Genomic DNA, 22,561 nt, shown 5'->3' with positions numbered 1-22,561 from the left:
GTCTCCTTCATTCAAATTAACCTCACTACCTGACAGTCATTTCTAGTCCTTGTTGTTCATTGCCATATACAGCTATTACTGTTAGGTGACTAAAAGAAACACCTGTGAATGTTGTACTCTTCTATGCATCAGCCCAGGCTTTTATAAACCCAGGTCTTCTGGAAACCTGTACTCGCAAAATTTGTGCATGCAAACTATCACAGTTAGCACCTTCAACCTGCGTGCTTTACAGATATATTGGACATAGCTACAAAAAGATATGCATGACAATAATGTACCAGATGCATGCAGAAGTGTCTATGGTGAGTACAGAAGCAGAGCTGGGTAACCTTTCTTCCCTATTGTTTTACTTTAATTGAAAGCATCTTAAGTATTTCAGTTATATGCTGAAATAATTACCTGTTCAGGCACGATTCCTCACAGATTCAGAGGAGCTATAGATTCCTGGACACATAGTGAAAACTGAAGTGCTAGCAGTGATCCTAAAGGCACACTAAAGGCCAAAGTAGACCAGCTGCTTCTCTAAACTACAGTGGTTTACTGTGAACTTCAAACAGCTACGTGCTGTCTGTAGGTACCTGAGTTTAGCACATTCTGGCCATCCCCACACAAACTGGGAACAGTGGTTTGTGCTAGTTTTGCATCTCATGAGGTCTGTTTTCTGCTAAACAGATCTCCCAGAAGAAGAAAAGATTTAACTAAGGTATAAGGACCTGCTAGAAATTCCCCTTGTATGCAAAGATCCCAATCAAGCTTCTTGTTCTACATCAGAAAAAAAAGGAGAAACACCTCCAAAACAACAAAGAATTTGTCAAAGTAAAACTTTCATCAAAAAACTAAGAGACTGGACTTACTGTACTCAGACAGAGATCTCCTCAAGCTCAATGACATTTCTGTTTGAGGAAAGATGGGATATGGATTTGATCCTTTATGATTAGCTCTCATTTTTCTTCTTGTGCTCACTCAGTTGAGGTGACAGATTTAAAAATGAATAGATGAATGCAGCTAGGCACAAAGACAAAGTCTGTCACCCACTTCTCACCTCATGGCCAAGAGGAATATTTTGCATATCAGTAATTTGCAGGATGCAGAATAGTGAATAGATGCCATATTAGGTTTAGCCAACTAAAACCCAACTTCTGTAGAATGTACTATTGAATGTAATTTGATGAATGTATTTCAATGAACGTAATTCAATGAATGAATATTTGAATCTAATAAGAATTCTGTGTTTTGAGTAGTACCGTTTTCTAAAGCAGAAGAAGATCCGATTTTGATGATGTATGTAGGAACATATGGGCACTCTTCTGAAACTGTATTTGTTTCAAAATTCTCCAGTGTATTTCATCATGTTCTCATAATGTTTCTTCCTTCTACCTTCTGTGGTATTTCCCTAGATCACTTTGAACAGATGCAATATGTTTTCTGTAAGAATACAGGCCAGCTTGTGAGGAAAGCTGGAATAATTACAGTAGCTTTTGGCTTGTTCAACACGACTATGTAAGTTTTGTCTATCTGATCGCAACATGAAAGAATCTGTCTTCGTTACTTTTTGCCCCTCCTTTAGTTGATGCTGCTGCACATAAGAATGCTATTTTGCACAGCATTCTTTTTCATGTTACATTTATGAACTCAAAGAGACTTTGATTAGAGGTCTTCAATCTTTTGCTGAAGTTACCATGAGATCTGCCTAATGCCTTCAACTTTTTCTCTGTATCTGGATGATAACTTATTTTACTGGATGATAACATATTTTACTCCACTGTTTTCATGAACTGTTCAGAAGACTCCTGCTCATATATATGCCAGAATGACAAAAGCCAGAGAGGTCAGAAAAAGATATAGCCATGGGAGTGCAACAGGAAAAGGTCCCATGTTGTAGAAGCCCAGTGCTTACGTACTACGGAGCACATTCCTACATGAAGGCATTGCATTGTTGATGGTTGGGTCCTGTATCACATTCTTGTCTGCTACTTGTGTACATCCATCTGCAAGCATTTGCTTGTGAACTGTAGTGATTTTTTCCATCAGTGCTGAAAGAATAGGACCAAAGCTTCGGTAACAGTTGTCTTCAGGTGCTGTGCCATTGTACTAACCCATGAGCACTTTATCCACTCTAAATCCGGGCTAGCGTGTGCCCACTGAATGTAAGAAGAAGCCTGAGAACAGCTGGTTTCCATTAATTAATATATTATCCCTGGCTGTTTTACTGGCTGAGGACAAGTATTATCCCAATACTTAACAGAAATCCATTAGTTTTTCCCAGAAGTTGGATGGGATGTCACTGGTAAAGATAATAGCTTCTATTTTACCTTCCTTCTTATGAAGGAAGTGAATCCATATGGACTCATTGAAAAGTTTTCACTTTTGGCGTGGAAAATATTCAACAGTTGTAGCTGGGTTGAAATAATATGACTGAAGATTACACCACATAATAAATAATCAATGCCAAAGACATTGCTCATCAATAAAGATGACAGTGCACTGGTGAGTCTGAAAGGTAAACATGGTTCTGTAGTTATTTCTTTTAGAGCACTCATGAAATATGAGAATTGGCTTATACTGACATAACTGAAAGTAAAATATTATGATTGCTGTAATTAGTGCCAGTTGCTTATATAAAGCAAATAGTATTACAAAATCGGACACATGGTGACATGGTACCGTTATAATGGAATTTCTTACCTTTTCATTTTGCATTCGCTTCAATTTTAAGCAAGAGTAAATTTTAAATAAATTTTAAGTGAATTTTAAGTAAATTCATCCCCCCTGTAAACTGGTGTAAGTGCTATTGAACTACAGTATGGATGTCTCTATGACAGGTAGAAATGCAGTCCCTAAAGGCAATGCCTCAAAATGAAGGTTTTCTCTGTGAAGCTCCACCTTTTACAGAACCATGACTTAGTCACTTGGAAAAATGTCTGTCTCCAGAAGAAAAATGCCTTGGAAGCCACAGGACAGAGATAATATAAAAAGGCCTCTTAAAATTCCCTGTCATCAGCTATGTCTTAAAACAAAGAGTTATTTTTTAGAAAATGTCAGATGAAATGTGACATTACCAAAACACAGTACAAAATCTCCAAGAAGAGTAAACTACAGTTTATTAGAAATAAGTGAAGAAAAGGAATAGAAAGAGAAACTTACCCTGTTTGAGACCAGCAAGTCAATTTTTTGACAGCTGTTAGTCAACGGAAGGAATTAGGACTTCATTTGTCTCTACAATACTGGACTATAGTCCTTCAAGCACAAAGATGTTTTTAGTGTAAGAGAATGCCCATTGCATTTTCTCCCGCTCTGGGAGCAGAAGCACTTTCCTTATGCTCATGCTTTGGGTAGCAAGGCTTTATTGTACGGGTTGTTTTTTGTTGATGCTTGCCGCAGCACTGCTTAGAAGAGCCCAAAGGCTCATTTAATGTGTCCTCTAGATTTAGGCTGTTAGCAGTGATATATGAACCGACTTGTATGAGGTATTCCAAGTTGACCGCTTGCTGGTAGATTCCAGCTTCAAAGCAATTTCTGATAAAGCAGACAGTCTGTATCATGTTCTTCACATTAATCTAAAATGTTTTAAAGACTGCAGGTTCTTGTAAGCTAATTGAAGTTAAGTTTTTTGGGATGTGTAGAGTAGAGCATAAGATTCTAGTGGGTTGATCTCTTTAGTCAATTTAATGAGGAAAACCTAGATTTATGACAACCTGGCTTCAGCATGAACAACCAATTGCTGAAGAAGCACAAGTCTTTTGAAGGCTAAGAATATGGCAGATTGATTCAGTAATGAGTACAGAAACTTGTTTTTTTCAGTATGCAAAGCGAGCGTTAAGCTATAACTCAATCCTCCAACCTTTTGTTACAAAAATAGGCCCATTAACCTCAGTGAGGATCCTCACATGACTGAAGTTTTCAGGTACTAGCCTTCGATAGGTTTTTCATTACTTTTCTGCCTATTTTTAATTCTTACAAGAATCAAATTATAGAAACTAATTTTTCTGTTTGTTAATGGTGAAAATGACAGTTTACTCTCCCTCTGTTATCACTCCAGTCCCTTTGGCCTGTCTGTGACAGGAGGCAAGTTCTGTAAATTAATCTATATAATTAAGCCATCCCCCTAAATAAGACCTAGTATATAATTGTACATGTATTTTGGAAAAAAACCCGTAGTGGATAGTTTAGAGATTTCATGAACATTCCAGTTAGCCTGCTTTAGAGATGATCAGCATGGTAATGGAAAAATAAGTATGCAGGTATGCCTGAAGAGTCAAGAACAGTGACTTCCCTAGAGCTGTACTCCGCTACTACCTTCAAGCAGGTTTCTTCCTGATTTGCTCTGTTTTTAAAAGGGAAAAGCCTTGATGGATAAAGATGTTTGCTGCTACTGATGAGTAATGTAAACATTCTTGGTACTAACAGAATTTTAATTTTATCAACGTTGTGGAGCCATGTATGTCTACAGTGCACTGGTGCATAAGAACTTAACTGACAAGACAGTGTTATTTAATGGACAGAATAAAACACCATTTGCTTCTGTATGGCAACCATTGGTAGAATCCGTGCTCCAAGCTCTGCACTGACAGACACCTAGTCGAGCCTGCCTGTGAACATGCATGTGCCTCAGTGTCCCAAGTGTTTTTTAAAAACAGTGCTCACCAATCTGGTAGGCCTGTCTCCGCAGTGTTCTGGAAGCTCTGTGTCCCTTCTTCTTTAAAAACATCTGGCTTCCTGAGGGTAAAGGAAGCAGAAGGGGTATAATAAAGAGCCAGGGAAGGGGAGAGGCTCCTGGGGTGAAAGGGATGCTCTGTGCCTAGCTGTGTCCCCTTTGGTGGCTCTGAATATTCAAAATCATCATGGTAAATGCTTCCTCTCTGCAAGGCCAGCCAACAGGAGAGAAAGGGAGTGCACGGGAACACCTTCCTCTTATAGTATGGACAGGCTTCTCACAAGGATGAAGAGTGAAGTTATGGAAGGATTTAGGCTCAACTGGGCATGCCAACAATGCATAGTTCATCTTTCCTTGCAGGGTCTATGGAGGAACTTACTTACTCTTAACTTCCAAATGCAGCAAAATGAACCTTGACATTTTGGAAGGCGGACCACAGACGACAGATAATGGGAAAATATTTGGAGATGGGCCCCATTGAAACATTTTTACTCACACTTTCTTATTCAGCAAATGGGTCTCAAGGCATATTAAATGTCACCTATTTGACTACAGGGGGGAAAGGGCTGTATTTATCCTAATTTTATATCTCCATAGTCAATAAAGATGCCACTTCATTCATGAGAAGCTTCATACCCAGCTACCCTGCTCAAAGAGGCAGGATTAGAAAAAATGTCCAAAACTGAAAAAGTTACTGCTATCAGGACCTTATTTAAAACAATTACTGTTTTGCTGTGAATTCCTATTTTATGAAGACAGCACTTCCTTTTACATATACTTCTTCCAAGTCAGTTTCACTGGGAAGAAATAATTTTTAGTGTCCTTTGTAACAGAAATATGAAATAAGCCAAAATCTATATTTTTATACTCTTAAATGTAGGACAATTAAATGTAAAATGTAAAAAATCTTAATTTGACATGAAGATTGACACACGTCTCTTTTAAAAAACCTAAAATAAGATGTTCAGGATTGAAACGGACCAGGTCATGAATCATCACTGCGCAGCTCTTGAGCCCTTCCTTCTTTTCAGCTGGCTGGACTGTTAACAACAAAGTCAACCTCCCTCCCCACTCCCCAGCCCAGGCTCAGCTGATCCTGCACACAGCAGCTGCAGTCTAGCATTTCAAAGATCACTTCTGGGCACACACAGATCCTGTCTGACTGAGGAATGTGAGGAGAAGACTGGCCCAGTGCGCCTGCACTATTGTCATACTGTTATGCATGCACACGGACACTGCTAACATGAAATCTAAAATCCTCTTTATCATCTTGTAAATCCATGCCTGGTTTCTCCTCACAGGTCATCACAGAAAGGGTCTGTCAGATCAGATGTGTACTAATGTTGTTTGGAAGTCATGGAAAAATATTAAAACTATTCAGGTTGTAAGTTTAGATGTCCATTTCCTTCTGAAAGTTTTCCCATGATAGCCACTTCCTAAAATAGCTTCAGTCCCTCATTTGTTCTTCTATTCATTGACAGTGAACAAAGTCAGTCTTTGTTTCTCGAAATAGGGTCACTGTGTCAGGAAGTGACATACAAAAGACTTTCAGATTTCAAAAGTGATCCCAGCTTCTGGTTTACTCATCAACATTACGGACAGCAGTCTCAAGAAGTTTTTCCAGCAAGGTGCTAAACTCTAAGAGTACTCTCACTCTCACAACATTCTTCTCCAAGAAGGCAGACTGAAACTACAGATGTTTCTAAATGACACAATGAATTACACAGAGGTAAGGAAATCAAAAACATCTTGTTGAAATTTCCAGAAAGTTTCAAATTCATTTGAGCATCACATATTAAAATAGCCAAAGCTCTGACTGGTATTCTGTCTTTATAGATCACTGTTGCTGTGTTATTTCTGCTGGTACTGGTCTGCTGAGTTTGTGCTTCTACTACATATTGTCCATTAGTATAACATGAAAATTAATTTAATTCTCTGAAGTAAGAGCTAAGAAATTATTTGCAACCTGGAGAAATAATTTCCATAATTTTGTCTGATTTGGTATTTAATATAGTCTGGAAACCTCCCTGAACTTGCTTCTGTTTCAACTGTAGATCACATTTAAATTAATATCCAATCTTGCTTTGAAATGAGTATCTATCAAAGCATTTGATATAGTTTCCTAATGACAATTACTTTCACTGTTAAAATTACACTTTATTTACAGTCTGAATTAGTTTAAGTTTAATATCTAGCCATTGCTGCTGAAATAGAAACTTTATTCCAAGTTTATTCTCCATGTGGGTCAGCGTTATTGGAATGTAATCAAGTAATCTTGTAAGAATATCTTTGTTGACCTAAACAGCCTGAGTTATGATACTGTTGGAGTATTCGGTCCACTTTTCAACCACTTAAAAAAAGTAATGGTTCTCGTCTGAATTCTATGCAATATACTGTTGTCTTGTCCTGGGAATACAAAGGTAAGGTCAAAAATAACCTTCTAATTCTCTTTATACATATGTTAGAACCTGTATTTAGCAGATTACTTGCTAGGATTCTCAAATCTTCTCCTAAATTTTTACTTCTCAGGTTATAATCGTCCATTCTGTAAACCTTACTTACATTCTTCTACTACATACTACATACTACAGTATTTTTAATTTCCCTCCAACAAATACAGTTACAGATTCCCTCTGTTTTCAAATATAGGAGGATTTTCATAGTATTCTGTCCTCTTTATTATTTGCTGTTTAGTGTCATGTTCTACTACTGGGCTGTGCTTCTATAAATACTAATTCAGAAAGAAGTCCATGCTTGTGCCGAGGACAATTATGAGAATGACACACTGTTGTGCATTAGCTTTGCACCTGTCACCTCTATGGCATGAAATTTTATTACCTGTCACACTATGTAGTTTCCTACTGGTACAGAAGATCCCCTGGGACTTGCACTCGTTTCACAAGTTCTTTTTTTTCACCTCTGTTTTGGCTCAGATGTTTCTTTGTGTTTTCTGAATACGTGCATTAGTTAAGATGACTTGTCACATATGACAACTTATCTGAATTTTGCCCTAATGATTATCAAGACTTATGACAGATATTAAACATTTCTGCTTGAAAAGAAGAATATTCTTCTTCACAGGGCACAATGAAAGAGAGGACCCCCATACCTGAAGCACCTTCAAACCGTTACCTAGTGTCCATGGATTCATTAGGCTATGATCACACTTTATAACACCATCATTCTTTAAGCAGATCCAGAACTGATTTCACCTTAGCAAAAACTAATATTGTGACATTTGATTAAGGCCTTTTCTCTAACAAGCCTTTTCTTGCAGTCATTTGTTAAATGATACTACTACGACTACTACTAACTCTGTTCACAGTATATTTGATTGTACCCAAGTTGGACATTAAACTGGTGCAGGGAGAGGCTAGGATTCTGTAGCTGAATTCTGCCTATAATTCATATGATGATATATGTCAAGTTAATAATGCATGAGAAATTTTAAAGTTAGAGCAGTTTCCCCGCTCTTCTCCCTCCACTCCAGATGTTCCACCTGAATTATAATACTGGTAATTACATGCAACCCACGCAAGAACAAAAGATTTAAACCTCTTTTTGGATGGCAAACATAAAATTCAAGCAGACTAAATCCTTGAATGAGAACTTATCATCCCTTCCAAAATATGAACGGACTCTTTCAAAGCCTTTATTTTAGGGATATCATACAGTAATGCTGTCACGACAGCAAGGGTGATTTTTAATGGATTTACCTGTCATTTAGGAGCTCTGTGTCATAAAAGGGAGGTACATAAATGAGAAACTAATCACTTCTAATGTAGAAAAGCTCTCATATGCTGCTGATTTTATAACTCTTCTGATAAATTTTTAAAGCAACTGAGTAGATAATGCACATTTCCTAAATATTTCTCTTAAGGAGAGAGAGATTCTTTCTCCATTGTGAAATCACAGGCTCATAAATGAAAATGCAGCTGGAAGCAGCTGACGTTATACATGTCTCTGAGAAAAACGATAAGGGAATTAGAAAATAGGGAAAAGAATGCAGAGAAGGGGAAAATGCACTCATGTAAGCAAAGGGAAAAACAGAGGAAATTGAATTCATTACATATATGATCAAAATTCTTTACCAAGTTTAGTAAGAGAGTTTCTCAGAAGGAAAACTGTCAAAATGGAAGATGGCTTTCTAAAACAGAGGCCCACGCTATAGCAGATTTTGCTAGGGCTAAACTTTACAGTTTTAAATAAACAGTGGATACAAAGAACAACACAAATGAAATAATCGGACACAAAAACATCCAGATAATTAAGTTAATAGAGTTCTACGGATCAGATCAGAGATATAACTCTTGTTCTTATCGATGGTTTTCAAAGAACCAAATAATTTCATAGACTATAAGCAAAGGAAATGAAATGAGAACCCTTTTTAACTTGGTCTTGTTATGTGAGACAACACTCAAAAGTACATTGGAATACCAGTTTTAACTGGGCAGTTGTTTTTGCAATTTTTTTGCAAATGATTCTGTGAATCAGACAAAGATGTAAGACATAACAGTAAGAACAAGATCAGAAGGGTTCTTCCTTTTTTTGGTTTTGCATTTGTTTCTTGTGTTTGGAGTAGTTCTGGAAATGGAATATCTTCCATTTCTACTCAGAGATGTGTGCTTTTCAAACAGCTTGTTTTTTACGTGCTAAGAACATAAATAAAGAAAATCGTGGCTTCTAGCCAGACATAACTTCAGCTGTATCACATTTTCCAGGTTTGTTCTTTTCTCCTATTTCTTGCTTCTAGGATTTTAAGTGTAGATTTTATCTATGTGTTTTGGACTTGCTGTTTTTAATTTTGAATATTGAGTCATAGATACAATTTGTGAGAATGGAAACAAACAATAGCAATCTCAGAAATTGTTAAAATGCTGCAAAAAGAAATTAAAAATTGGTTTGAATTGAAAATGCAAATATAGGCAAAGTGAGACTTGAGTGGCCAGTTCAAAATGTAACTTCACATATGATTAATACACAAAGGCATTTTTGAAGTACTCCTAACTATTCTGCAGACACCCACAGACATTCCACATGCTTCCCCATCCTTTCACATTCTCTGTTGGAACATGTTTACCTGTATTACAGTCCTGGGCTTTGAAGCTGCTGGACAAGCTATTTTCTTACCTAAACACCCCTGAGTGATTCATGTGCTGAAATGAAATATAGGAATACTTACCTCCAAGTTTGTCTTCGGAAATACTACTCTAAAACAATTTTCATGCTTGAATATTAGCTCTGTAAATATGATTGACAGAATTTCCATGCTTGTTAAAAAAAACTTGACCTGTTACAGCAATAGTGTTACTCAACTGTGCTCCCTATTAGCTGCTCTCTCAAACTCCATTCAGTGCTTATGGTACACAGCAAGTGACACTCCCAGTAAAATGGAGCAAAAATTTACTCGATGTAAAATGTATAAACAAAAAGAAATAGAAAAAAAAATTAATGTAAACCCCACATGTGAAACATGAGAAGGGAGAAATACATTACAGTGATACCTTTGAAGAAAAAATTACAAGTTTTTAGTTTTCCCTTCTGAGAAGTATTGTTTGCCAGGATTTTGACTACATCTGTAGGTATTGCAGGAATATAAAATCTTTCTCTTTTTCACTGTCAAGATACATATTATACATATACATTATACAAAATAAACTGCACATATAAATGAGGACACACAAACATGCATAATCTATGGTTTAACTGCAGTAAACCATATAACAGACACTGAAGGCTTGTCCATCTTTTCTATAAACATGCTAACTAAAACGTCAAAACTGTACCCTTTGTAAGATCTCTCTGGTAAGTCTCTTGGATTTGTTCAAGTGCCATGGTACTCCATCAAATCAGTCATGTTACTCCAAAAGATATATACTGAAATATCCGTATGGCCAACGTTCTCTTAGTGGCTTTATTACATAATGAAATAATACCATATTTATTATCAAATAAATTTACATAATCAGATTCTCCCTTTGACTGAAACAGAACTGCAGATGCATTTTGTTGTAAATATATGGATTGGGCATGCGAGTGTGAGAAGAACAGCAGAAGACTGGTATCAGGTGGGGAAGATACTTGGCTAAGTCAACAGTATTGAATTATTATTTCAAAACTTACTGCAAAGTACAAAATCACTTTACAATTGGAGGCTCATTATTTCTCTTCTATGAGCTAAAGTAGTTACCTCTGCAAAAACGACTCCCCAAGCATGAAACCAAAAGTTTAAAAAGAACTCTTATTACCTTTGTCAAGGTAATACTATCTCAAGACACAGAGAACATTTTAATAGTGAGGATTCAAAAGTATCAACCTCTCTCATAACTGAAAGCAAAGCTGCAGACACTTGTCTACCTTTGACTGATATATGTTTGCTGTCTGGTTTTTAGTTAGCATCCAACAAGTAAAAAGGTTCACAAAACATATTTGTAAAAAATTTAGAAAAGTAAAATGTAGAAAAGTAAAAAAATTCTCTTGGACCTTAAATCTCGCTACAAGAAAGACATACAAGAAGCTGGTGAAGGCCCTAGAGAGCAAGTCTTATGAGGGAACTGTGGGTGTTTAGCCTGGAGAAAAGGACGCTCAGGGGAGGCCTTATCACTCTCTACAACTACCTGAAAGGAGGCTGTAGAGAGGGGGATGTCAGTCTCTTCTCCCAAGTGACAAGCGATAGGACAAGAGGAAACGGCCTCAAGTTGTGCCGGGGGAGGTTTAGGTTAGATATTAGGAAAAATATCTTCACTGAAAGGGTTGTCAAGTACTGGAACAGGCTGCCCGGGGAAGTGGTTGAGACACCATCCCTGGAGGTATTTAAAAGACATGTAGATGTGGCACTTAGGGACATGGTTCAGTGGTGGAGTTGGCAGTGTTACAGTTGGAGTGGATGATCTTAAGGGTCTTTTCCAACCTAAATGATTCTATGGTTCTATGACTCTAAAATTGTTTGCTATTTATTACTGAGAGCTTTCAAGATTAATTATCTTCACAGACAGTCCATGCCTCGGAGGTCATAGAAAAAATTCCTGAAGGCAATGGAGTACATAGATACAGGTTTCCACAATGACCTTAAGTTAAACTCTCCATTTGATGGTGTTGACTTTACAGCAAATTTGAGACTATACGTCTTTGGTTAGGACAAGGCCATAAAGAACAAACAAGCTTTACATTCTTATTTTGCCAGAGGGGCTACCAGAAAGACATTCATGGAAAGCATCTTTTCCATTGGATTAACCCACTGTTCATGACAGTATGTAAGTTGATGTTGACAGTAATGTTGATGACAGTAGCAGTAACTTCTGCTCGTGCAGGTGACAAAAGGTTCCACCTCCAGCATTTTGTTGGAGAAACCCCCTGCCAACCCTTCTTTTATGTAGAGATGACTCTCAGGAGCTGACAGCCTTTTTGTGGCTGTTTTCTTTTTTCTCAGATATGTAAATCTAGAACCTGATCTCTGGATATAATGGTTTTATTTGAGAACTTCGCTACCTGTGTTTTAAAGTCTAAAAAGGTCCTTATAATATAGAAAACACTCCAGAGATCCAGGACATTTAGATACCATTCCTGGAAAGAACAGTCTCATGAGTTTACACTGTGTTTGCACGAAATCTCCACCTGAAATTGGAAGCATTCATGGGCAGGAGGTTTTTGATATTTATTACTATTTGGAACAGCAATGGAGTTTTGCCAGGCCAGAAAAGCAAAAAGGATGCCTGGATACAGTGAGAGTTATCCAGAAGGGTTTGCTTTCCCTAAGATCACAACTGCTGCGGTTGCTGTGTGTCACATTGCCTGTGTGAATACTTCAAATACAACTGCATTTCCCTGAGCCACCATTCAGGTTGGTTCACGTATTGTAAAAACACGCAGTGTTTTGGCCCATTCATATACTTTCTGTCAAGCTAGTGATGTTTTGTATTGAATCCTGCACTAGGAAAGACTGTTTCTGAGATGAGCTGTTCCCGAGCAGTAACCTTGTCTCCCTGCTTGGGAATGTTGTCATCAATCAATGTGAAATTTGGATGCTGAAATTCACTGTTTCCCTTTTCTTTTTTTTCTTTCTGATCTGGCCTCATTTTTAACCACCCACAAGGAATACCCTTTTTCTCAAACAGGTGGAGGTGAACCTGTACAACTCCCTATAAAACCAAGTCTGTCAGTTGGTTTGATACCCAAAATGAGAAACAACAAAGCCTGTTCAAAGCCTTTGGATCTCCATAAATCGAGGAAACATGTTATGCTGAGAAACTCAAGCCGTGGATGACAGGCAGTGCACAGTCTTGCAAAGGACAAAAGACTGAACACTTCAATCACTTATCCTAGAGCTCTCAACAGGAGATGTGACTTCACTACCGCTGGGAAACAAGGAGCAATCACTGTCAGATGAACAGAAAGACTGATCACAGGGTACTACTCTGTGGCAATCACAAAGTAGAGAGACCAGTAAAGGAAAAAAATTTTTTGATTCTTTTAAATTCTTTGACGTTGAGCAACATCCAGCAGTGGAGCCTTCCCCAAAAGACAGTACTCAGAATCTGACAAAATGTTATTCTCTAAATTAATTTTGGCATGGAAAACAAACTCTGAGAGAAACTTTCCTTCTCCCTTTATTGGCTCAGAAAAAAGTATAGTTGCTGTAGAATTGTCTCCTCTTACGTGTATTACGTATGGTGCTTGTGATGATACTGCAGCAAAAATTCAATTTGCAGCAGTAATAGATGTTTCAATAGAAGGCAAAACAAGATAAACGCCAGTCAATAAAAACTTTATCAAATGATTCCTCTTAATGTTAGAATAGACTTAGTTATTTCTCTAATGAAAAGGGTAAAATATATTGTCCAAGATGTGCCCTGTCACGACACTGTGACACTTGCAATGAGTGACATTTTCTGTGGTATTTCTTTTTTCCATGGATGCTATAAAGTGCACTGCATGAATATGAAGTGACATCTTTACTAACATGTGGTACTTACTTATCTCCCACAATTCCCAGGTTGATTGTTGGATAGCCATGTTCTTGGATTGTAGCTAGGAGAGTTGAACGGTTACTGTCCCGAATCTTTCCTGGCAAGAGGTCATCTTCAGGATTCAGTAGCTGCAAAAGCAGAAACACTCTCAGTCAGTCTCCTTGGAACACTGGGCCTTTACACAAGTGAGAATTTTATTCTTCAGATTGGACAGGACATTCTTAAACACCTATCATATCAATATATGTGTAAAGTGATTTAGTGAATTTAAATTAATAAGATATGTAATGTGCTTGTTTAGTCCAATCCTCCATGTTGCTTAGTTTGTTTCTATTGGTTGATGTCTGCAAAACCTTCTTTCTCCTTATGAGTACCTGGCTTCTAATCTCAAAAGTCAGAAATCAAAACACAAACTTTAAGTTTCCAAGTTATTGCATCTATTTAAATGGTTTTAAAGGAACCTCGTTGATGTCACTAACGAGGTTTAAAGGTACTAAAAGAAATTTTGAAGTTCATTGTCCACTTATCAATAAAGATGTTTTTAAAATACAATAATCTGTATTGGAATAACAGATAGAAACTTAAAGCTTGGTTCTTGTATCAATTACTGTTTTGGATTAAAAGCTTTCTCTCAAAATAGTATCATGGCAATTGCCCTACATGTGTTGCGTATTTTGGAAGTTAAACTACAAAACATACATATGTAAACATATATTTTACATATATTAGGAATTCTTTTGTAGGACACAGAAGGACAACACAATATTAACAGGAGGTAAAGAATAATAATAATAATAATGTATCTGTCAAAATTACAGCAATAGTGTTAGGTAGTAAGGTAAGAATAACCAAAAGTGGCGCATGGCTAAATTTTGATGCTTTGGCTAGCAGCTCTATTTCTGTGAAGATTTCCACAGGATGTTTAAGAAACCCGCTGTGCAGGATCTTTTTTAACACATGATACAAAAGAAGGTGCCCACATCAGTAAAGGACACTTTAATGACATGCAAGAACCTTCAGTCATATGGAAGATACTATTCAGAAAATCCTCACCTGTAATCCTTGTACCTCTTTGGATTTGTTCTTGGGTTAGTGGTATATTTCCTGCATGACACACCCTGTCTATGTTATGAAATCTGGCAAGATTCTGTCCCAGCAAGGCTGGCCTCAGCCACCCACAGTACCCAGTAGTCACAGAGTAACCTTCACTGGGGTTGTGGAAGTTGTAAGGACACCACCAGATGACAAAATGTATGAGAATACAGCTATTGGGTTTATGTTTCTGTCTGGATTTCAAAAAGTTTGTTTCAAAGGACAGTCAAAATTCTAGGTCGAACGTCATGCTGTCTTTAAACTTCAAAGTGGCTTTGTCTCAACCCACAAGTTCTTTTGCTTTTGCTCCTCCTATTCTCCCTCTGTCCTCCTGTGGGAGGGAATGAGCGAGCATAGTTGCTGGCCGGGGTCAACCCACAACATACGTGAAGTTAGTAAATTAAGTTAATCTCGAGCCTTGTTTTTCTGATATAGTTAAGACAAACCGATTAGAAAGCTGGTCTGGGGTTCTACTAACAGGAGATTGTCTGGATTTCAAGGTGTGCTACTGTTAAAAAACATATTAAGGCATAATACTACAGCAAGACATTTGGTAGTACTATTCAATTTTCAAAGACAGGTTATCTGCCATTTGCACTAAAGCTACAGAGGAGTGCTGCTCAAAAGAAATTGCTCTTCCAGTCATGACTGGCAGTATGAATTACAACCCTGACTACCCCACAGGTCCTCCCTTGCTGGCAGGAGGAAAGCAGCTGGCACGTGGTTGGATACATTACCAAAATTTTGGCAAAGACAGTGTGTGAGACTTGTGAGAGAGCCCTCGAGAGAGAACACACAAGCAGCTGATTACAGGTTGATCACTCACAAAAATACCACATATCGGCATGAGCTGCAGCTCAAAAAGTGAGTCTACTTGGGAATAGGGTGGAAGTCACTATCCAAAACACTGTCCCAAAGAAGATACGGTAATTCAGACCTTAATTCTAAATATACTTTTCTTACCTCATTCCCTGTTGACATGACTGCAACCACTGGAAACTTGTTAACTTCTACTTCGGTTACTCCAACAGTTGCTAAGAGACCAATCTCAGATGGACCCATGTGGGTTCCTTTAGCCAGCACACATTCACCTCTTTTAATGTCATGTCCTATAGGTCTGAAAATCATAGCACAGAAAAAAAATGAAAGAAAACCAGAATGAGATTGTAAGTATCTTCCCTTGATTGGTCCTGCTCCAGGTGAGGAGTGTCCAGGGATGTTCATTAGTCAGATTGCCAAAATGTCAGTAATACTTATGGTTAAAAAATGACTATAAAAATCACCAGCCCTTCTATTCCTTACAGAGGTATTTTACCGTTTATAAAGTAGGCTGTTTACAGACCTGATATCTTGGCCTGGTCGAGCCTGCACCAGGATTCGAACCTCTAGTTCTTCAGTGCCCTACAAAAACAAGGAGATCAAATATGGTCAGCTGGGTTATTCAAAGAAGATTAATAAGCTTTAATTTCTCAGAAGTCTACACAGCTTACAGTACTCACTACAATGAGATCTTATGGTTTAAGCATCACCATTGTTCTCCTGATCGATGTGTCAAGATTGTAATACAACGCGTGCTAAAATTGAACAGCTTTGTAAGAAATTCTCTTTTTGATGAGCTCACCAGGGAAGGACCAGCTCTGAATACATATTTTTACTTTCCTTTTTTTATGATCCCTGTGTTTATATATGTTTCCTATGTTATGTCCTATGTTTGTCTGTTGATCTGGTATACCGAGTGGATTCTTTCTACTCCTCTCAGCCAACTTGATCTGCTCGAACAATTTCAAAGATGGCATTTCAAAAAGACCATTAGTCTAACAGACAATACGCCGCTACATCCACAGAAAGGTGGGAAGAAGCTATATGCTCTAGCTGTTTCAGGATTTTCATGTAGATTCCTGTAGGGGAAACTCCTACTTGAGAGCTTTGTATAAATCAGAAAGAGGCTTAGCTTATTCATCATGTTTACTTACTGTGAACAAGAGACAGTGGCCTGAAAAGTCTGATGCCTACTTCAATATTTGTGTTTACTTCTTCAGAATTTCAGTGGTTTGGCGATTCATTCAATGCCAATAAATGGCATTGCATACAAGCCCTGCAAGTGGGTTTATGATATATACACTCAGCTTGGAGATAGTGCCAGCCTGTCAGTAGCACTAAATCTACACTTAGACTGGAACAGATTTTGTTGTTATGTTATCATCTAGTGCTTCATACTTTAAGTACCTCAAAGTTATAAATCACACACTAATACTACAAGACAAACAAGGCACATCATAGTAATTTGGAATTTTTACAGGAACCATAGTGTTATAGTGTCCCGATAGGACACTGGGACTTGTCTCTTTTCTTAAAGGTGATATGGACTGCATTTTCTGAGTTCCAACCAAGTGCTTTAAACTAAAGACACCAAAGTTAAAGTTAATGAATGTGTTGTTACAGATTGTGATTCTGTTCACCTACTGTGAAAATGGATACATTTAAACCCCTGAAAACCAGGAAATGAGTAACAAAAACATCAACCCTGAAAAAACTGATTTCTTACTTTATCATTATTATTATGCTTTTAATGCAAATTCTGTTTCTTTTATACCTGCTCCTCTTGTATAAGAGAAGAGACTATTTTTGGCTGCTAGTGTCCAAAATGGCTGTGCTGGTGCCCAGGATGTCCTTTTATCTCCCTTATCCCCATCTGAAGCTGTAAAAGACACTTCAGGCTTGTGATGAAAATCTGGGGCAACAGTCTAAGAATTATTTTATTTTTATGACACTCTGGGGATGGTTGGCCAGTCATGAAGAATTGAATTTTCCATATATTTGACAGCATTTAAAGATAGCTGGGAAGTTTCTAGGGAATCAAGAGGAGTGCCAATGATACATTTGACTAATAGAACAGGTCCTATTTAGGACTCCTGGATTAGGGGAAACAAGAAAGAAAAGGCTTTTGAGGAATTTAGTAATCCCAGGTTTGAAATGCACAGTGGAACGTGTGACTGTGGACAACATGGTGATGTGCAGAGATTGTTATTTATGGACTGATGGATATCCCAGAATGCTTTAAGAATACAAGATAATTCAAGGTGGCTAGAGGTGGGGCTTGCAGGAAGGTACGGCATTGTGCTGAGAACATCTTCCATTTGGTGTGTATCAGGCAGCATTCTTCTTGCTGTGTATTAATATATTTTGAACTATGTCTGAGCGGTTTACTCTGATGGTTGTTAACAGCCAGCATCCATGCTGACATACTGATGCTTGGTCTTGATGTAGGATCTAACTCTTGTTTTGGTTGATCACATTGGCCTCCTTTTTCCTACAACATGACATAAAAACTCAGGATGAAAAGGGTGTAGACATGTTTTTGTAAGGATCTTTCTCAATGATTGTGCATTTGGCAAGCTGATGAGAATTCTTCTTCCTGCTGGATAGATGTAATTCCTTTCAGGCCGCTGACTTCTACAGTCATTTGGGGAATGCTTGCTATGATATTTAAGTATTGCTACCACAACTAGAGGTCAAGGAGCTCCTTTTAAAAGTACTCTCTGTCTTTTCAGAAGAACATTTTTCAGATGTTAGAGATTTCATTTCAGTTAAATCCCAGCCCTGAAGAAGTTCTTAACACTAAAAAGAAAAATATTCTTGAAATATGTAGCCACCCAGACATGAAAAAGGAGAGAAAAATAACATATTTATTGAACTATACTAATTATTTATGTACAGGATTAGCAGAGTGGCATATTCAAGGACAAGGAGAAACTGAAGAGTTCTACCTCACACTTACAGGCAGGAAAAGGAAGCTGAAGGCGGCTGACCATTCCCTAAAAAATTCAGAGTTTAAGCACATAGCCAAATAATCTGTTCTCACATGCAGAAGATAACATACACAGAAAAAGTGGAATCCAGGAAGACAGCCATCCAAAGAAGTAGTAGAAAATAACAGGTTATCATGTATGTTGCTCTGCAGTGTGATAGTCCATTCATGATGAGGTGAGCAATGGCCACAGAAAACTTGCTCAATTAAGGCTAATGGAACGATTAACAAGCAGTGAAGGCAATGGTGTATTTTATAGGAAGATATAATCTACACACACACGGCTGTAACCTCAAAGCAGGACTGACTCAATAAATTCTCTGTTAGGAAGAAGACCAGCCTAGACAGCTAACTGACTGCATCAAATGTAAAAATCTATGCATTTACAGTAATAAGGCATGACAAAGGATCATGAGAGTATGTTTCAGTTTTTGCTATCTTCATCAGCCTTGAACACTAGAATTAATCTGCTTACACCCCAGCTGCAATCACAATGCTAGAATAGAGCTATGGCGAAGTGGAACAGCTTGTCAGAACAGCAGCAGAGGAGCAAAGGCTAATTTGAGCAGACAACCATACACACACTTCATTCCAAAATTGAACTTGGAAGTTGTGTCAATAAGAGATGTATCTTCTTGCCTTAAAACCTGTCAGATGATGGCAAACATGACGATGGTGTCCTGAAATCACAGCTGGGTAAGTGAAGGTAATGATTCAGAAGGAATTCTCTGAATGTGAAGTCTAAAATGGACTGTTTGGGACACAGTTGTCTACAGCGAGCTTCTGTGCTTCATCAATAAACACATTTTACTTTGTTAAGACAACTGTGCATACAGAATTAGTACTACAGTGCTCATTTTTATGTGGTATTTTGCAGCATCTGTAAGGTAGAGCACTGATATGATTTATAAGTATGCTGGAAAACCTGTTCAAATTAAATAGTTAAGAGTATGTTCTGTGGGAACATGCACCTTATCCACTTCCTGGTTTTCAGAGGTCTTAAATTCAGTCGTTTTCTCATTTTAAAGGAGCGCAAAGGTCTATTGAAGAAACTTAGTTATGGTTTAAAAATATTTGGGAGGCACTTACTTCCCCTGTTAAATAATAAACCCCCTTATTCTAAAAATATGCATTTATTCTAAGGTATGTGCACGAGACATACTGTCCAAAATCCGCCAAATTCACCTTCACTGAAACGAGACCAAGTCTGATAATACAGAACCATCTTCATAGCATAGTTCAAAATAATCCAAGTCATCCCATGGATTTTGCAGCACTTAAAACATTTCACTTTCCCACAGAAAATCATATTCAGCTTTAATTACATCAGCTGTAATGCTGCACTGTAGTATGTCAGTGTATTATTCTGGGATCGATATGTATTTCAAGAAAACTCTTCCCCTTCTTACTTGGACTTAAAGTCCTCATCTTGCTGACTTTCAGGATGATCCTGAAATACAAAGATTGCTCTACTGCTAAATGTGAACTCAGTAGCAAAGAAGGAAATAGAACGTCTGATTGCCACTACTCTGTATCTTAAAATGTGAATACACTAGGCACTCGAATTGGACTGTAATTATGGATCTCCAGGTGGCATTTGCCTTTCACTCAAATCATGCTCCCAAATACTTTGGTGTCAGCATTCCACAACTGTGATGAAAAATCAATGTCAGGACAGGTAGGGCTGTGGTACTGTTATCACAGCCTGAAAAAGTGAGTAGAATTGCCACTAGGAACTGATGTGAAAATCCTCAAACTTCTGAGATTAACAGAGGAGCTTTTCTGTAAGACTATCTTTCATATTTACAGGATAGTATCATGAGCCATTTTCTGCTGCACACAAAAGAAAAATGAGTTTTAACTTGTGACTCACATCATCTGATTCCCTGATGAGCTCTGTATCTTCCACTTGCACCACTGCATCAGCACCACATGGAATTGGAGCACCAGTTGTAACGCGCATTACCTGACCAGGCATCACAGTCTGAGTTGGCTGAAAAAGAAAGAAATAAAAATTAATTTACTTTTGAAAAGAAAAATCTCAAACCATTTGAACTTTATGGAAGTAATCGGAAAGACTAAAATTCTTATTTGTGGCACAACTCTGTGACATCAACAGATATAAACTCCAATGTATTTAAAGATCATTAGGCCATTGCTTCAGACCTGGCCTTTTTTATATGGTCACGTATTAGGTGGGTTCAGATTTTTCCTGTTTGATTTCTACCACAGGAATAACTTTCAGCAGAAGCAATATACTGATACTCTGGTTGGCTCAGAAGAATAACTGGCTCATAAATATAACAATTAGATGGTGACCATCTAGAAACTTACATGAGCAAAAATCTAGTAGTTCTCTGTACATAAGTATTTTCGCAGAGTACTCTCGTCCCCTGGGGTTGAAATTTCTTTGCTTTGGTTTGGTTGGGTTTTTGCTCTGTTTTGTTTTAGCAGCACACTATATATGGAAAACCGGCAGCTTGTAAGTAAAGTAATGTAACCAGCTGCTTCATTTTTAAGCAGATTTCCTCATACTGAAAGACAGCTCAGCACTAGTTCACATACAATATCTATCTTTGTGAGGGTCAGTGTAGCAAAGGCTAAAATTGGTAACGTTCTCCAACTATGTAAAGTCACAGTACATTATAAAGTTTCAGCAGAAGCAATACAAAGAATATAAAAATATCAGAACAACACGATAAAACAAATGACATGGTTTCAATAAAATTTCTCACTAGGCAGCCTATTTTAATACATATTTTTCAACCTCCACAGTAAAATTGTAATTTGACCATAACCACTTAAGAAATAAATAACTAAAAGAAAAATCTTTCTAAAAAAATGCAACTAAAAGAAGCTGGTATGATGATTGAGATTTCAGTGGCGGAATATGAGTGCTTGCTCCCCGCAGCACTTCAGCAAGCCCAACTTATTTATGCTGTACTGCTATTAGTGAACATGTGCTACACACAGATTACACAGCTGTGATCAGACCAACATATTCTGTACGTGTCACACGTATAATTCATGTGCAGATTGACTCTATATTCCATATGCAGCACTGGAATATGTCCAGGACTTCTCAGACTGTGATTAGCACGTATTTGATAACAACCCACAGACCTGCAAGCAGTACTGCCCAAGAATGATTACCCTCCCCGCAGTCATTTACTCTATGACGTTTGACAGGAGGCTGTTAGACATCCCCCAATTCTAGACTGGTGGCCAACGTTTCAGCTGTGCAAAGCTGTGTTTGCCTTGCCCATTCTTCTACTACCTTTCAGCACTGTCATAATCTCTGAAATGTACTGCTTTGAAATGTGGGTATTTCAAAGGTAGCTTGTTGGGAAAGAAACCCTAGGGAGAGGCTGGAAGTGGGTTGTACCTGGTTTACCACAGTATCACAGTGACCTACATATCCCAAGAAACAACTGAGCCTGGAGTTGATTGAATCCGGACCCTTTTCTAAGGGTAACGGAAATCTAACATCCTTTGAAAAGAACATAAATAAAATGCTAAAATAAACTAAAAAAAAAAAAAATCACACTTGCCATATGTCATGGTTAGTGTGTTTTTAGGGCAAGATTCATGTTACCCTAAAGTAGGTATCTAAAACAGATGACAAAAATAATACTTTTTTTTTTTTTTCAAAATGGTATTTATTTCTCACCACTGACTACGCAAGGAGCTGTAGAGGAATAGCTGAGATGCTGCCATTGATACTGAAGATGCTTAAAAGTGAAAATAATCTTGTCTAGTGTGTTATTTTGATTTTTATAAGAACAAATATTGCAAAAGGCAAAGCTTATGCCTTGGATTATGGGAGCTCTTTTGCATACTGTAGATATAGTCTATAGGCACATTACAAATAGGTAATATTGTTTTGAAATTACTGAAGTATTGATGTCTTCAGTGAATATTTTTAGAGGAAAAATGTATTGCATTAAAAATTCTCCCATTTAAAATGCATTATTTGGGCCTCAAGAACCACAAAGAATACAAAATGTCTAGGACTCTGCCAGAAATCGGCGCCTATGGTGA

At 37.7% G+C, this 22,561-nt stretch overlaps 1 protein-coding gene across 8 annotated transcripts in view; it reads right to left on the bottom strand.

Moving 5' to 3' along the window:
• GPHN (gephyrin) overlaps positions 1–22,561 on the bottom strand; it is a 301,131-nt gene that overhangs the window by 15,327 nt on the left and 263,243 nt on the right. For all 8 annotated transcript variants that reach the window (XM_059820017.1, XM_059820021.1, XM_059820014.1 and 5 more), the window contains 4 exons: positions 20,394–20,513; positions 16,055–16,113; positions 15,676–15,829; positions 13,627–13,748 (listed from right to left, as the gene is read on the bottom strand). In XM_059820017.1, the coding sequence (XP_059676000.1) occupies positions 13,627–13,748; positions 15,676–15,829; positions 16,055–16,113; positions 20,394–20,513 (455 nt within the window). The remainder of the gene's footprint in view (positions 1–13,626; positions 13,749–15,675; positions 15,830–16,054; positions 16,114–20,393; positions 20,514–22,561) is intronic.

This window comes from Gavia stellata, chromosome 7 (genome assembly GCF_030936135.1).
Source record: "Gavia stellata isolate bGavSte3 chromosome 7, bGavSte3.hap2, whole genome shotgun sequence".
Lineage (NCBI taxonomy): Eukaryota > Metazoa > Chordata > Aves > Gaviiformes > Gaviidae > Gavia > Gavia stellata.
Note: the sequence above shows the minus strand (reverse complement) of the source record. Positions and strands in the feature narration are given on the sequence as shown.